Source organism: Delphinapterus leucas, chromosome 12 (genome assembly GCF_059928025.1).
Source record: "Delphinapterus leucas isolate spDelLeu-1000000601 "Yukka" chromosome 12, BTC_Dleu_Yukka2, whole genome shotgun sequence".
Classification (NCBI taxonomy): Eukaryota; Metazoa; Chordata; class Mammalia; order Artiodactyla; family Monodontidae; genus Delphinapterus; species Delphinapterus leucas.
Window position 1 is genome coordinate 40781893 of NC_143140.1, and position 18186 is coordinate 40800078.

The following is an 18186-nucleotide window of genomic DNA, read 5'->3' on the forward strand; positions in this document are numbered from 1 at the left end:
CTAGTATTTTGTAAAAGAGCAAATTAAATTTTCTATTTTTATCTGAAATAGGCAGGCAGATAAAATATACACACAGTCTAGTTGAAAATGAGGTTTTTGTTTAAAATTTATGAATAACTAATATATTACCATGTCAAGTCTTAACTCCAGTGATGATGATGATGATAAAATTAGTGATAATTATTATTATTATTTAAAGATGAAAATAAAATGTCTCTTGCAGCACATATTTTGTAAGATATTAATGGAACAAATAGGTCTTAATGACTATAATGTTGTTATATTTCCAAGTTTTTTGATAACTAAGAGTAGCATAAGAATGTAATATTTTTAAATGAGGGTAGGTTAAAACTGAAAACAGAAGATAATGCTGAAATATGTAGACCTTATAAAAATCCCAAAATTGTAAATTGCATTCCTTTGCAATAACCACAAGATGGTGTATTACAATTTTTAAAATACTTAATGGTTTTAATTTTGATGCAAATATTAATGCATCAAGGATATATTGCTTTTCATTTATTCAGACTTGTAAATTAAATAGGTATTTATTTTTTGATGGTTTTCACAGTATAACCTGACCATTTGGAAAGATACTCAAAATGTTTTTCTTTTCTGAATGTATCTGAAAAAGTATCTAACCAACATGTGGATTTTCTAATTGATTTTCTTTGTGCCTTAACTTTTCCCTGATTTTAAAAATATTACTACTTAAGGTTTATTCAGTAAGCAATCCAAGAAACTTCTGCACATCTTAGGCAATTAGAGCATTTGAGGTTACATGGATTTGTTTGAAAAGTCCTGTGTTCACCTTGTAAATCTTACTTATAACTGAAAAAAAGCTGCTTAATATACAGAATTTTATTTTCTCTGGTAATATATCATCTTTATGATTATACATTGGTTTTGTAAGCATGAGTTATAAATGATTGTAATAATTTTAATTTTTATAAAAATATTTTATGACATAATTATGGTTTATTAATTTTTTGGAATTATTCATCACTTCTTACATATTTGAATATGTCTTCTTTTAAAAGGTATAAATAATTCTGCCCTCTTGATTTCCAACAAAAGTAGCAATATAATTTACATAGTTGGATCTTTTGTTTTTATCTGATATGTATATAGAAATATTTTCTTTTCCATGTAATTGAAAATGGATTTGCCTGTACAAATTGTTTCTTCTTGAACATCAGGTTGAACATGAATCTTTGAGTTTCTTGATATGAAAAACTTAATGACAAAATATCCCTTTCTTATTACTTAAGTATAAACAAAATGTAGTAAATATGTCTGAGAAATAAAAATATAAAAATTATTGCTCAGATATTGAATTTCTAAGCTATGTGTCCTGTCTTGGATACATATTTTTTGTTCTAACGTCCCTCTAAGATGATTGAAGTACATTTTAAGAACTACTTAGTATGGTTGTTTTTCAGGATATAGTCCATTGTAGTCTACATAGTTGTTTGCATTATAGAACACTGGTAAATCTTATCAAAGATAATCTCTAAATAATACAATAATTTCCCATCACTGAAAACTAAAAAAAAAATTTGAGGACACATGGAATATTCTTCAGTGTATAGTTGAATAACAAATGTAAAAGGCAGTTGTAACTCACAGTAGAAGAACAAATAAATGAAACAATGCAGTGTGAGGAATAAGAAGAAAATCAGAGTGGCTTAGTTTAAACTTGCAAGACTTACTTCCCTCTGTATGACAGACTCTAGGTCCATCCACCTCACTACAAATAACTCAATTTCGTTTCTTTTTATAGCTGAGTAGTATTCCACTGTATATATGTGCCACATCTTCTTTATCCATTCATCTGTCAAAAACAGATGTTCTTTATCCATTCATCTGTCAAAAACTTATATATGGAATCTAAAAAAGAAAAAAGGTTATGAAGAACCTAGGGGAAGGACAGAAATAAAGAACCAGACATAGAAAATGGACTTGAGGACACGGGGAGGGGGAAAGGTAAGCTGGAATGAAGTGAGAGAGTTGCATGGACTTATATACACTACCAAATGTAAAACAGATAGCTAGTGGGAAGCAGCCGCATAGCACAGGGAAATCAGCTTGGTGCTTTGTGACCACCTAGAGGGGTGGGACAGGGAGGGTGGGAGGGAGATGCAAGAGGGAGGGGATATGGGGATATATGTATATGTATAGCTGATTCACTTTGTTATAAAGCAGAAACTAACACACCATTGGAAAGCAACTATACTCCAATAAAGATGTTAAAAAAAAAACCCTGCAAGACTAGAGATTCTGGGTGAAAGATTATTCACAAGGAAAACACTTTTCAAAGCTGGCTGAATCTGTATTTCATGGAACCAGAAGAATGAAAAGAAGTTCTTCACAGATCCTTATGCAGAAATTGCTTCCAGAATTAGTTCTAACAGGAGTAATGCTTTGTAAAAGAAATCATTTATTGGATAAGATATAGGAATGCAAACATTGTCATAAATCATCAGTAAAGATTTTATTCCAATATTTACATTTTCCAAATAATGCCTATTTACAAACCACAGTATATTTGTGCTTTTCATATATGGGATTTTTATTTAATATATGGAATTTTAATTTAATGTATAGAATTTTAACTGCATTTAGCTGTTCAGAAGTTAAAGTTATGAGTACTTTTTTTTTTTAACATCTTTATTGGAGTATAATTGCCTTACAATGGTGTGCTAGCCTCTGCTCTACAACAAAGTGAATCAGCCATACATACACATATGCTCCCACATCTCCTCCCTCCCGCGTCTCCACCCCTTCAGGTGGTCACAAAGCACCGAGTTGATCTCCCTGTGCCACGCGGCTGCCTCCCACCAGCCATCCACTCTACGCTTGGTAGTGCATATATGTCCATGCCACTCTCTCACTCCGTCACAGCCCACCCCTCCCCTTCCCCATATCCCCTAGTCCCTTCTCTAGTAGGTCTGTGTCTTTATTCCCGTCTTGCCCCTAGGTTCTTCATGACCTTTTCTTTTTTTCTTAGATTCCATATATATGTGTTAGCATACAGTATTTGTTTTTCTCTTTCTGACTTACTTCATTCTGTATGACAGACTCTAGGTCCATCCACCTCACTACAAATAACTCAATTTCATTTCTTTTTATGGCTGAGTAATATTCCATTGTATATATGTGCCACATCTTCTTTATCCATTCATCTGTTGATGGACACTTAGGTTGCTTCCATGTCCTGGCTATTGTAAATAGAGCTGCAATGAACATTTTGGTTCATGCTGAGTACATTTTTAATATAATAAAATTTAGCTATGAAGCATTCTGATATTTAGAAGTTAAAAGTTGCAAATAAACTTGGACAAATAGTGCATTTTGTATTGTTTTTATGTTACTGCCTTTCTCTGAGAGCAGAGTATCTCTCAATTTCCACTAATAACCTACATATGGACTAACTGGATGGGTCTTAAAAATGATTTTACATATAAATATAAAATCATACTTCAAAATGAGATGCTAATCTTCATTTTACTCACTAAATAGTTGCAAGTAGTTGCAAATCAGCAAAAGGATTTTTAAGTCATTCATTTATAACTCATCCTCTTTTTATGCCCATAAATAATGTTTTAAAATAAGATTTTAGCTGATTTTCATAACTGGCTTTAGAATTTCTGAAGTGTAATATCTCATTTGAGTACGAAGTTACTCTGAGAACTATGCAAAGATTATTATCCATATTGTGCAGATGAGGATAAGTATCTCAAGTGTCAAGTGTGTTTCCCAAGGTCAAAGATGCCTAGACTAACTCTATTTACACTATATCACACTACACAAAGTGGAGGTAGAATAGTTAACTATTTTTCTTGACAGTTTTTCTCTCTGATGTTGTGTTGACAAAATGTGTGCAGTAGGAGTTTGAATTAGATAGACAGATCATGGGCTTTGATCATGAGCCCTGTATAGTCATTTCATTTTCCTGGACATTAAGCATGAGTTTTGAAATAAAAAAGACTTGGGATCATTCTTCAAGTATGTTCAACCTTGGATAAAATTACTTAACTTTTTCTATAAATCTTTTAAAATAAATAAATGAATGGGTTACAAATACACCACAAATGAAAATGTTTTGGAAATTAATCTAGTTTATATACATATTTTTTGCATGTGTCTGGCATATAATAAGCAGCTGTTGTTATAATATAATTATCATTTTTATTTCTAAAGCTGTGATATTTTAACTGCTGTACTTTAAAGGAAAGAGAGCTCTCCTGGAATTAAGCATTAGTTATTTGGATGTTATATACTTGGTTGAAAAATTGTTATTATTATGACTGCTAGCAAGAATATGATGATTAACACTGCTTTTTCTTAAAATTGATTTCACAGCTGTATCAACTAAAGTGGTATTGAAGCTTGTCAGACCTTATATATTGATATTTCTGGCTCAAGTAGGGAAAGTGTGAAAATGTGTAATGACGCCCTGTTTTTCTCCATCTCATTGTATTTGCAAAATGCACTATAATGATATTCAGTAACTGTTTCTGTAAGAGTTAAGGTTTCTGAGAATATTTTAATCTTTGGTTATGTTTATCATTGTAAAATAATCCAGGCTAAAGAGTAGGATGTTTTGTCATTTTATCTATTGAGAAAAAATAATTTAGCCCCATAATTTTTTTTCTGATTTATTATTTAGTGTTCAAAACATTACCATTTATTAAGAGGAGAGTCCAGGTAGAAGCCTCAGCTGAAATTCAAATCACTGTTAATGAGGCAGGCTAATATAATAACACACTTACAGAATGGAAGTCAAGAGAATAGTGTTCCTCTTTTAGCTCGGTTACCAGTTATATGCATACCCGTCTGACTGCACAGCTTATCTAAATAATATAATTCTTTTAAAAGAGAGCTGCTCTAAAACTGAATGTCAAGATCAAAGTTGCTATATAAATATATTTTTGACATGAGTGTCTTAACTAGTCATTTTTCATCTCTCATTGCTTCACTGTTACATTCATATAGCCTTAGGTAAATTCATACTTCTGATGTATAGCATTAGCTATTTGATATTTTTAAAAGACTGCCAATTAAAGAGTACAAATCAAAAGGAACGGGCCATGTTAAATGACATTTATCTTCCTCATTCAATGCACCAACATTTATATAAAATATTGCATATTACATCAAATATACTTTTTATTTCCTTTTAGTTATTATTTAGTTAATTTAATTATTATCTAATGTGGAATAATTTTCTGCAGGGATTAATTACAGTGACTGTTTGGACTTGTCTCTACTACATGTGATCTGGAATTCTTGGTCAAATGGCCTACAGCGTCAGAAATTAATTAGAAAATGTCTGAGAATGAACGAGGTATCCGTAATCAGTTAAATAATTTAAATGACAAACAAAACAAAACAGTTTGGTTGATATACGCTAGTACATATTAGGACATTGCACCACAAAATCTGTTAGAAGCAGCTTAAAGATGTTTTAATAGGGCTTCAAATAGAAACTGTATGCAAAAATGGTTGGAAATTATTCTGAATGAATATTGGAATATCATTTAGTTAATTTTATACCATCAAAGAATAGGACAGCAAGATGTATAAAACAGTTTCCTCCTTAAAAAATATATACTAAATAGAGACCTGATAGTAGCATGTAATATTTATGATTATTTCTCTTTCAATTGATAAATGACTATATATTCAACATGAAAGTGATGAGCTTCAAAGTTAAAAAAATTAAACTGGTTATTTTTCATCAGTGGCTGTTTTTTTAAAAAAAGACACTGCTAAATATAAAGGTTTTAACTTAAAAATGAAATTTAAATATATCAGTGTTCAACGTGGAGCATGTTTACAACTAGATTTCTAATATTAAAACAATTTATGTACTTCTCAAAGTGCTGTCACATCATGTTATCATATAAACATATCTATAAGTTAGAAACTTAAGCTATTAAGAATAAATTATTCTATTACACCAAGAATGATATTCTTGAGAACATTTATCTGCAGACTATTTATGTGTTTTCTTATACTTAAAATTAAAAAAGAAAATAGCTTGTTTAAAAGGCAATGTATATATAGCCAAATTCATATTTTTAAGATTTCCAGACCTTCATTGTTTCAATTAGAGATGTGTAAATACAGGTTGCCTCATTAAATATAGTGAATTTTATAATGAGTTTAATAATTTAAATGCAATTATACATGCTAACAGCTCAAAGATTTAAATTTTCATTTTCAGGAATCTTCTATTTGGTTAGTGCCACCCTACCATCCAGACACTGTTTAGTAAACTTTTGAAACTTACTAAAAGAGGTTTTTAATAATGGTTAGTATCTTTGCACCTTTTTTTTTTCTTTTTGTAGTCTGTTATATTGTGCAGAAACATTTTTGTTGTTGTTTTCACCCTAAGAAACTTTATTTAATGACACAATTCGTGTGTTTCTATCTCTAAGAAGTAATTTGAAAAGCATGGTGGTTTTCTTTCTCTCCCTCCCTCCCTTCCTTCCTTCCTCTCTCTCCCTCTCTCTCTTTTATTCTTTCTTCTTCCCCTTCTCCCTCCTCCTCATCTTCTTTCTTCTTCATTATAACCCAGGAAATTTCCTGTCAAGCGCATTTGGGTTTTTCAAAACCTTATTTCATAGTTCAGTAAAAAAGACATTTAAAAAATTCTGATCATGATATGAAGTAGGAAAGATAATTTGTCTCTATCAAATGACAACAAGTTAGAACTTTAAAAATCAGACAGTAATTTTTTGGCAACATACAACACAGGGAAACAACTATATTTCACAATCATCTCTACAGTTTCAACTTTAGATTCTTACATAGATCAAGATATGGAATTTACATTCTAAAGCTTTAAAAAGAGAAAAGAATATGTATTTGCCCTAATGCCACAAGTGAACTGTACTTTATGGTATCATTAATTTTTAAAATTTGTCATGTTGATTCCAAACTCTTGCTCAAATCTAAAGGTTTTCATAGTTTTGTGAAGGATTAGAAATATTATACAGGTGAGAAAAGAACCTATTGTCTTATGGTGACTTTATTAGAACCTAAGATAAAACTATTTTTTAGGTAAACTTACATTGATAGATCAAAAAAGAACTGGCAAAATTCAGCTTATTCAGAGAAAAAATTAACAAAAGTGATGAATGACATTATATAATCAAGGCTACTGATTGCTTAAAGGTTTCTTGATTAAAATTTTCACTTTCTAATGGCTTTGTAAAATAGAGAAAGCCTAAAATAGTAATGGTGGGGTTACATGTTTATAATTTTCATAGCTTCTAAATTTGTAAATATTATTTACTTAAGATAAGTTTAAATTATAAAAGATAAAAGTATTGTGATCTTTGGGGCAGGGATTTTACCTATGTTTTATGTTAATCAGCATTATAAAATTTACATTACATAAAATTGCTTAAAAGAGTTTAAATGTCTTTATTTGTAGTCTGAAGTTAAGTATAGGATACTAATACAGTTTACTTTTTAACTTACTGGAAATAAAATTGAGTCATTTCATAGCTGAATGGGTATGTATATTTATAAGATTTTTTTTTCTAAGAAAATCAGTTGTTTAGATCACTGTATTACTATGGACAAAACAATATTTCTATTCTATCACTTTTTTAAATTAGTATAATCAAAATGTCTAAAAATTCAGCTTGCCAAAGACAGTGTTATAAATTATTTAACATTTAGAAAATTTATGTGTTTTAAATGAAGGCTTATTTCAAACAATTCAGCATTAGCCATGTCCTATAACATTTTAAAGTGTCGATGGCATCAAGTTCTGACCTTGTTACATTACCTAATCAATTCTTCTGTTAAATGTTTCAACAGAGAACCAAGACTAAGTTACCTCAAGACTATGTATTCCTCCCTCTTTTGGAGTCAGATTTTTCCATTTCTACAGTGTTGTCATCATCACCATCTTCATCATCATTATCATCATGTTCTTAATAAGTACATCTAATAGTAGGTATTAAGCAACAAGGAACACTGTGTCCCTATACTGGCTGTCAGGTGTCATATAGATCCTTTAATAGAAGTAGAATTCATGGATTTCGGAACTGTATTATTTAACACATAATAAATAACGCATAGAAATAACTCCATAGTTAATGGGGAATTCATGTGTAGCACATAATCATCTCCCATTACAAGTACTAATAAATTAATATTTTTACTAATTTAATGTTATTAAAGCTTTATCTGATTAATTAGATCACTTGTACACAACGCATTTTACTAAGCTTCTGAAGAAAAACCTTTTTAAGCTTTTTTTAAGCAATTGAATTAGAAACGTTAAAAAATAATTAAAATGTTAGGGTCATGTATGGCTATTGTTAATTCAGTCAACATTTAAAGAACATGTGTGTACAAGTCAGTGCCATGAGCACTTAATCTCTGCTCTTTACAATTCAGTGAGAGGGATGCATACACCTAGAGGCCAGACAGAGAAATATGATAATGAATGAAAAATACTGAATTGAGTGAAAATAATGAGCCTGATCAATTGGAAAGTGATTCCTGAATAAGTTAAAATTTGAGTCATGTCTGGAGGTAAGGGATAAAGCTGGATTGATGTGAAAGATGAAGGAACTCTGCTAGGAGCAAGGAGAAGCAAAGTAGAAAAAACTTGGAGGTCCAAAGAGAAGAGTGTGTGTAGAGAAAAAAGGAAAAGGTTGGGGGGAGAGATGAGGTAGAGCTGACTCAGAGAGGTCATGATAGAAAAAAGAGGAGAATTGGATTTCACCTGTTTCTTGGACAAACAAAATACTATTAATAACCGGTGTTTAAAACAGTAGATTATCTGATAATGGCGAGCTTTTTGAGGATGGCCTAGACATAGAGGTGGGAAGATCACTAAGGAAACTGTTCAGGAATCCATAAAAGAAAAATGAGAATATAGCCAGGAATGTACAAGAAGTTATTAGGGCAGTGTCAAAATCACAAAATTTGGTATCAGAATATCTTGCTGGAGGTGTAGGTGTGAGCTGCAGAAAGTGACTTATCTTTTCTCTGAATCCGTTTTCTCTGTTGTACAGATGCCCACCTTAATTCAGTATTAGTTTGTGTCACAGAGGTGATGTATACAAAGTATTTTTTTTAAATATAAGGCATGTATATGGTATTAAATATTTTTATCCTGTATTATTTTGGAATTAGCCTGAGCTGATAAACAACAAAGAAGCAATACCAAAAGCAAAAAACTAAGTCTTCACATGTATATTTAATTAGGTTTATTTCATTATGTTTCCATATCACTTTTTGGAATTTTGTAAATTTTTCATACTTGTCCACATTTTTAGTTGTTGTCCACATTTTTAGTTCTTGCACAGAAAGAGTCTAAGTCTTAGACCATCTGAATGTCAACAACAATGTGAAACTGGTTCATGAATCTGATTTATATGTACCTAACACACGTATCTCAATTAGCTGGGGAGGGAGACTAACAAATTTTTGTTTCACGTTTTGACTCTGTAATAGGAATTTGAGGAGTGTGTAATAATGAGCCCCAGATATACAGAATTTCTGGCAAATCTATTGCCAATAAAACAGGAATTTAGAAAAAAATTACGTATAGGGTCATTTTTTTCTTCATGGAATAAATTATTTATCAGCTCTCAGTTATCAAGCTGATGGTGACAAAGAAGTTAATATGTGTGCATGGATTTTTAATGTGATACAATGTCATTTCATGATTAGCTCATACGTGTTTGTAATCATCATCGATAGCTTTACAGGCAGAATCACAAAATGATACAATGAATAGCAGAAATTATTTTCCATATTTTATGTCTAAATGTGTGAGTACTATTTTTGTTCTGTTATGAAATGCACGAAGAATCCACGTTTAAAGAAAATTTTCATATCTCATGTTGTGATCTAAAAACCAATTCATTCTTTTCTAATATTTTAAAATAGCAAAAATGGATTTCTGGTAACCAATTTGTGTATATGTGCTTATATTTAAATTTTAAGGTCGATTTATATCTTATAATGTTAATTTTATATCTGAAAATCTTATTCAACATATATGTAATGTATGCATTCCTAGTTGGCAGTTCACTTCACTATCAGGTGGAGATTTTCTTTAAACTTGCCCACTCTGATAAAATATTTTAATTATCATGATTTGTATGTTAAAATTGTAATAATTTGTTATAATTTTCATAATGGAGTTTTTCAAAACTTCAAATCTGCTATGTTGACAAGTCTTTGAGAATGATTTTAATATTGTTTCAGGACCGTTGCCATTGATCTGTTTTGTAATATTTTGTTTTCTGCGTTATTCTGTAGAGGTCCTTCTGTAGTGCCATGGTAGAGGAATTGAGGATGTCCCTGAAGTGCCAGCGTCGGTTAAAACACAAGCCACAGGCCCCAGTTATTGTGAAAACAGAAGAAGTTATCAACATGCACACATTTAACGACAGAAGGTTGCCAGGTAAAGAAACCATGGCATAAAGCTGGGAGGCCAAACACCCAAGCACAAACTGTCGTCTGTTTTTCCAAACAATTTAGCGAGAATGTTTCCTGTGGAAATATGCAACCTGTGCAAAATAAAATGAGTTACCTCATGCCGCTGTGTCTATGAACTAGAGACTCTGTGATCTAAGCAGTTGCAGTGATCAGACTTGAGTTACAGGCATCATGGAGAACCAAGTTACACGGGGTTAAACTGTTTATCATGGGTTCCTCCCTTCTTCTGAGTGAATGTTACATACGCATTTGTGGCTGGTTTCAAATGCAGTTCAGTAAGAAATTACAGGTTCCTTTTGAGGCCCAACTGTTGCCAGGAGATGGAGCATAATTGCCCCAAGGGTAACGAGGTAAAAAAATGATTAAGAATAAAAACACTTGGAATCAGCAAAAACTGTAGTGTTGCAAGAAACAATACAGTCTTCTGAACATCCAGATAAGAGGGTAGTGATGTTACTAGCCCCCAACTACTCAGTATAACGATCATCTGAATTGACAATACGTGTTTATAAGATGTGATAAAAATGTAATGCAAAACAAATCTGACTTTCATGGCAAGTGGAATATGAAGCAGATCTTCATCAGTGTTTTTCTTTCTTTCTTTTTGTTTTTTCGACAGTCTGTGTCACTGATTGAGATAGAAATGTCAATTACCAAGGAAATAATGTTTTCTCTTATATTCACCATGGCAGGAGATTTAACATGTAACTCTATCAAATCCCTACCTATTCCCCAGACACCCTTTCCCCACTCCCGCACCGAGAAAAAAAACAACAGTTGGTTCAGAGATTCTGAATCAAAAAGGATGATGTTTTGCAATCTTTGTCTTAAGTTGTAAAAGAGGGCTGAGTGTTGATAGTTCTGTGGAAGACTGAAGCTTTCATTCTAACATTCAGATATGTTAATCCAAACCCTCCTTCCTGCTATAAATGAACTTGATGGAGCCTGGGCAGATCTCAGTGAAAGGATAAAGGGGACTGGTCATCTAAAGAAAAGTACGTGTGGTGAACTTTGACGTGGACTGCATTTATCAATACAGTCACAATGTTAAATGAACAAAATTCTTGAGCAGTTTTTTTCAAAAAAATGTTCAGGTTTATTTGTGGAAATGCAAGATTTCTATGAAAATAGTTTTTGTATGGAAATTTTTGTAATACTTTTTATCAACAAAATAAGAACATGCGTTCCTGTCAGGGGTGTGATGTCAAGCATGAATGGTAGTGCGTGTGCACCACCAACGTTTGGTGAAAACTATTTTTATCAAGAAAAAAAGGAATCATAGAAGAGAAATATTTTCAAGTTAGATAATATAAAAGCTAGGTGCACTACCACCACTGCTTACCATGCCACACCCCTGGTTTCCACGAGGCTGATAACATACTGTAACGAACAATTGTGTGTAAAATGGTAAAAGACACAGAACTCTTGACAACATTGTGATAACAGTTGAGTGCACACAGTTTGCTGTTTGAATCCAATGCACAAAATTTAAAAAAATCATTAAAATTATGTCCATTTTACTTTCATCTTTGACTTTCATTTTTCTCTTGTATGGGTAAAGGAATACACAATATGCTCCTTGCATGAAGGGAAGTATACTTCCTGAATACTTCCAGGTCATCAAGGATGGCCACTTCCCAACTACCTGGAGAAAAGAAGAAAAAAGCTCAGGCCATGAGCTATTCAGATGTAAGAAAAGCTGGACTGGGATATAAAATGTAATCTTCAGGCTTAGTGCAGTTCAAATGAGAAAACTAGCAGTTCTAGAGGCTATAGTCATGATCTTACCTCTTCTGTGAGTGGATACTGACTATGTCAATAGGGTTGTGTAAGACTGTATAGTGATTGCTGATATTATATTTGAAGTTCAACTGATGTCCAATTTAAGAATTAATTGTGCATTGATAATATAATTCAATGAAGGGAGAGGAAAAGATAGGCTCAATATCAACAATAAGTTTAAAAAAAAACACAAAAAACTTCATTCTGTCCCAAAATTTAACTTTAGGGAGTTATATAAGTCACTATTACAAATCTGAGCATTTTTTTTTTTTTTTTTTTTTTAGTGGTAAATAACCTCAAATAACATAGCTTATAAAAATGTTTAGATTTTGATCAATATTAAGCTTTTCCTCAATCAGATTCTAATCAGATTTTAAAGAAATTCTAAATGCAGTTCTTCATTATATTAAACAACCTTAATAATTGGCAGAAAATGACAACTTTAATTATTTTTAAATAGGAAATAACTATTTAGATCTTTGGTATGATTTGATAATTTTATTTAAGTATTAAGTTAACAAATTTCAAAAAGTATTAAAAAACCTGTTGTATTTTAACTCCAAAGGTAGTTTAGAACATATAAATGATGTGTAATATTTAACTTTTATCCACTTCCTAAAAGGTTCCTGCATTATTGCCAAAACAGATACTGCCCTACTCATTGGGTGCTTATGTGTATATGAAGTACTATTCTTAATTTTAATAAAATCTTGATTACTTTCAAAATAATTTCAACCAGTAAAAGAATGTCTCCTCTCTCTGGAAAGGCAATATATTGGAGTAAGATTATTCTCCAGTATCTAACACTCAAATTATAAAAGGAAGAGGAAGAGAATGCCTATTCTAGTCGACAATGTAACCTGATGACTCCAGGTAATCAGTGGAGACACATATACCACAAATAAATAACTCTAGCCAGTATGGAACACCGAGGGGGTATATTTACACATGCCACAATTAAATAACCCTAACCAGATGAAAGTATCAAGGATTTATATTCATTGTATTTCACAGCTAAGTAACCCTAACAACTATGAGAATACCAAGGAGATATATCCACACATTTACAAGAATAACCCTAACCATTATGGGAGCAGCAAGGGGATAGATTCTATTTTACAAATATGTAAAATGGATAAGGACATTTTATTAATTAAAATCTTTCAAATATTTTGCAATTCAGTTACATATTTTTAAGAATAAGTTCCTTGTTATTACTGAATGAGTATATGTACTAAACACTAATGATTTTAAAGTATTTTAGCACAATGCTTTTTAATGTTTGTTTATTATGAAATTTGCATATAGCAAATCATATACAATGCACATGTACAAGAGAATCATGGCATCTGGCTGTAGTGTGCACCAAGAATTGTTTGTCACTGGGAGTGGGCTATTCTATATATTCTGAAACTAGGCTTACTGTCACTCACCTCCAACTCTGAGGTGTAAATTTAAGCAGAATACTTTAATAGAGAGAAGAGAGTGCCCAGCTGTTTCAGGAAACAGAGCAGGAAAAAAATAATATGGGCCAGGCTCACCTAGGAATTTTGTCCTCAGTTTAAAAGATGGTAAATGGCAGTGAGAATCTGGTCATGACCGTCCTGAGTGTATCTGCAATTTGAGTCCTATTGCTCAGTTTGAGTCCACGAGAGTGGCCCTTTGTGTCTGCAGCACAATCATTATTGTGAGATTCTTGCCATTTGAGGGTCCCCTTAGTCTCTCTACCATGTAGGATTCCCTGTTGCCTTTAACAGATGTTCTCCCTTTTCTAGGTTTATCTCTAATTTTGGTGACTTCTAAAGAAGGATTACCCAAGAGGTCAACTTTTTGAGCTATTTCATGTGTAAAAATGCTTTTATTCCACTCTCATAAATAATTATTAGTTTTGCTGGGTGTAGAATTCTAAATTGAAAATAATTTTCTTAGATAAATTTGAAAGCATTTTTTCATTGTTTTCTTACTTCTAATTCACGCTGTACAAACGTGAAGCCATTCAGATCTCCAATTCTTGGTATGTGAATTTTTTTTTTTTAAATTCTCTCTTAGGTTTGTTTGATCTTCTGCTTGTCCCCAGCATCCTGAGATACTGGAGCTACCAAACTGCTGAGTCTACATTTATTACCTTTGCTTTCCTATTTCTCATTTCTGTCATCTTTATATTCCAAGTATTGTATTGAGTTTTTCATTTCTGCCAAATTATTTTAATTTCTATGAGTTCTTGTTTTATGAATGTAATAATTTCTCTTATATCTCTGAAGACATTAATAGTAATCTTGAGACATTTCTTTCTCCCTGAAAAGACCTCAGTTTTCTCCCCGTTGTATTTTCCTATGTGCTTGTTTGGATTTCTATCTTCCATATTAGAGGTTTTCTTCAGATACTTGTTAATTCTGAGCAACCTGTTAATGATTAAGAAAAGGGGACTAAAATCTGATTTGGAAGCTCTATGTGCACAGCACAGTAGGGGAGAATATTTACCTAATTAGAGCTTTACCATAGATTAGTCTAGAGGGACTATTTGTTGTTGAATCCTTCAAAATGCCCCTATCTTTGGATCTTTCCTTTGATTCCCCAGAAGAGTATCTTTTAATTTTCTGCCTGGAGATTAAGGCCCTGACTGCCAATGTTCTGCTAATCATAGGTTAAGAGCTCTTGAGATCTCTGCATTCTGCATTCAGAATGACTAAGGTCACTTAATCACCCTGTTTTAAATTTAGCAGTCAGGCTTTCAACTGGACCTGGCATCTTCTAGTCTGGAGTCCTTCATTTTTTCTCTTTTGAGAATAATTCCTTATCACTTTGATGAGGGGTGAAGAACAGCCTCAGAGGGTTGAGAAGAGGGAGGAGAATACAGGGATCCACTGTTTTCAAACTACATTCAATAGGTCCTCCTTGTTGTATTCTTTCTCCTACACTATTAGTTATTAAGGCATATTGCACAGCTGGGTCTTGTGCCTTGGAAGATTCTGTGATATAATTTGATTGGTTCTCAACTTTTCACACCTCCTTGTTGTGTTCTTTCTCCTACACTATTGTTTATTAAGGCATATTGCACAGCTGGGTCCTGTGCCTTGGAGGATTCTGTGGTATAATCTGATTGGTTCTCAGCTTTTCACACTGACCACTTGGAATTCTATTTTTTCCAATCTGCTTGGTTAACTATCATTTGTTCATGTGCTTTCTCCTTCCAAAAATTTTGTTGAAATTTTCACCTCTCTTGTTCTTATTCTTGGAGTTTTATACATTTAAAACAACAACAACAACAAACACCTCTCTACTATAATTTTTATGGTTGAGTAGGGAGCAAAATTTGATGCATGCATTCAATCCTTCACTCTTATCTGGAACAAGAACCCTGTCTCTAAAGAAAATATTATGCAGAAATCCAGCATAGGAGGCAAATAAAAACTAGAACTACTCTGGTTCTAATAGAGTAGAGACAGAACAGACCTTGCTTTTATAATTGTAAAGAATGTAATATTGTCAATGACTTCTTACCAAATATTTTTTCTAACTCGGTATGTAAAGGGGATACTTTCACAATAAAAAAGAATTTCACAAAATGGAGCCCAAGAATATTTTTGAAATGGGGAAGATTTCAGTGCCTGTCAAATAATGCTAAATCTGGAATCCAATGTAATTTATACCCTAAGGGCTTAGGTCTAATTCAAAACATTCCAACTTCATTTTGTAAAGCTCAAGACGTATGTGTTATAATGTAGATAAGGAACACTTTCTTAGTGAACCACGATGAACTGTAAGATTTTAAGAATCCTCTTTAATGGACTGCCTTACACTGTACATTGCCTTCACATTTATTATGAGTGTAATTAAAAAAAAAAATTAAACAAGTATATTCCTGCCTCTTTACAAAGAAGAGTAGCTGTTTTCCTACATTTCAACTAGAGATTTCTATAATATTATACCATCAAAAATATAACACTCTCAATTACCAGCCCAGTTAAGCTTAAGGTCAATATGTAGAGTTTAATATCTAATCCAATATCATTGGATTTGATATATACACTGAAAAATCTAAAATCATAAATCCCCCTCACCTTGGACAAAATTCATGTTAAAAGGGGAAATAAAAGACACACTACACACATGCTCCTTCTATAATATTTTAAGTTATTTTTTAACATGTATCTTGTATCTCAGCTCCTAATCTAAGGTTTTCATATAGTTTAGGATAAATGCCATAGCTCCAGCCACTATAATCACATTTCCACCAGGAGGAAGAACAAAAAGAAATTAAAAGGGTCTTGCTCCTTCCTTGTAAGGACACATACCACAAGTTGCACATTATGTTGGTCAGAAATAATGATATGGCTACACTTAGCTCTAAGGTAGAACAGGAAATGTAGACTTTAATTTGGGCAGCCATATGCCCCCTAAAAATCAGGTGTTCTATTACTAAAAAATGTATGAAAAATTGGGAGGAACAAATTGCAATCTCTGCCCTCCTGGTATTTCTGGTCTCTCACCCCAACCCACTAAACCCTACCTTGTTCTGTTCACTCCCTATTTTGTTCATTTACCACCTGTTTGCCATCTACCACTACCGTTTTCTTTTTATCAGATTCTCCCATATCTTACTGTTTTTCTTTACATTTCTTATATTTTTCCCTAATGGAAACCTGGATTTTCCCTTATGACAATATTTGTCTTGAAATTCAACAAAAGAGGAAGCAGTTGGCAATTTCTTTTCAGAATACCTTTCATTTAGTTATAGACAAAGACCTGTCTTATATAACCGTTCCTTTGATTCCCAAAATATTCTTCCTCATTCTTTAAAAACCCAGACACCTTGATTAGAATTGGCCTGTTACTCTGTGCCCCACCATCAAGAATAAGCATGCACCCATTTGTCTATATTTAAAAATCAGTGAACCTACATTATAAACTAAGTTTTGTGTTAGATCCTGGGTGTGCAATATGATCAAAAAGAGACATGGTGCTTGTTGTGATAATTTAAAGTCTAGAAGAGGAGGCTGAATTTAATTAAATGTGCTAAATGCATAATACAAACTGAAAAGGGCTGTCACCAAGAAGTGCTCCTTTCTTTCAGATTCAGATGAATGATGAGACCTCACCCACTTAATCTCAAGTAGTGCAGTTTTAGTCGAAAATGTGAAAAATTGGATTATATTTATAAAGGATGCACAGAGAAGCACTTCCTGGTGTAATGAAACATATTATTGGTTTGTGTGTTCCTCCCAGGACTACGTAATGTCTATTACTTCAAACCGTGGCACAGGGTAGGATTCTTCCAGGTGTGGAGAACATAAACTGAAATGTCAACTCTGCTGTTAGAGCATTACTGCCATCCTGTTACTCAGGGTGGCGATTTCCCATTATATGCAAAATATGATACCATAACTTTACCTAAGTTTTTCTCTGACCTAAACTATTGCCATTTGTGTTGATTCTTTTTTCCTTTGTCCTCACCTAGGTACAAGAAAATATTCTATCAGTGCTCCTTTTTTTTTCTTTTTGTTTCAAAGTTTCTTGCTTTCCTTTCATGGTAGAAGTGAACATTTACCTCACAATTGACTTTGGAACACTGAGAACATTCTTGTTGAAATGGGGTGAAATAGACAAATCTCAAATATTTAGCTCTTGTCCAAAAGTTTACCAAAAAATGCACTTGACTCTCTTTCACACAGGTGATGGGAAGGAAAGGTATGGTGTTTTATGAGAGCCTATAATAAAAGAACCTTACTTAGACTAGAAAATTGGGGTAGACTTACCAGAGGAAGTGATGATTGCACTGAGATATAAAGGATGAGAAGCAGATACTCAGTAAAGTTTCACAAGCCTGTGACAAAGTACCTGTAAGAGTCGTGTGATAAGAGGGAGTATGGCATGTTCTTGAGGAACTGATAGGCAGCCAGTGTTGATGGAGCACAAAGAAGG

The 18186-nt window shown here is 32.6% G+C and overlaps 1 protein-coding gene across 1 annotated transcript in view; it reads left to right on the forward strand.

Moving 5' to 3' along the window:
* Positions 1–10467, forward strand: part of LOC149747865 (glutamate receptor ionotropic, kainate 2) — a 119441-nt gene extending 108974 nt beyond the window's left edge. Inside the window, exon 6 of the mRNA XM_089921663.1 lies at positions 10303–10467. Coding sequence (XP_089777789.1) covers positions 10303–10467 — 165 coding nt within the window. The remainder of the gene's footprint in view (positions 1–10302) is intronic.
* The last annotated feature ends 7719 nt before the right edge of the window (positions 10468–18186 follow it).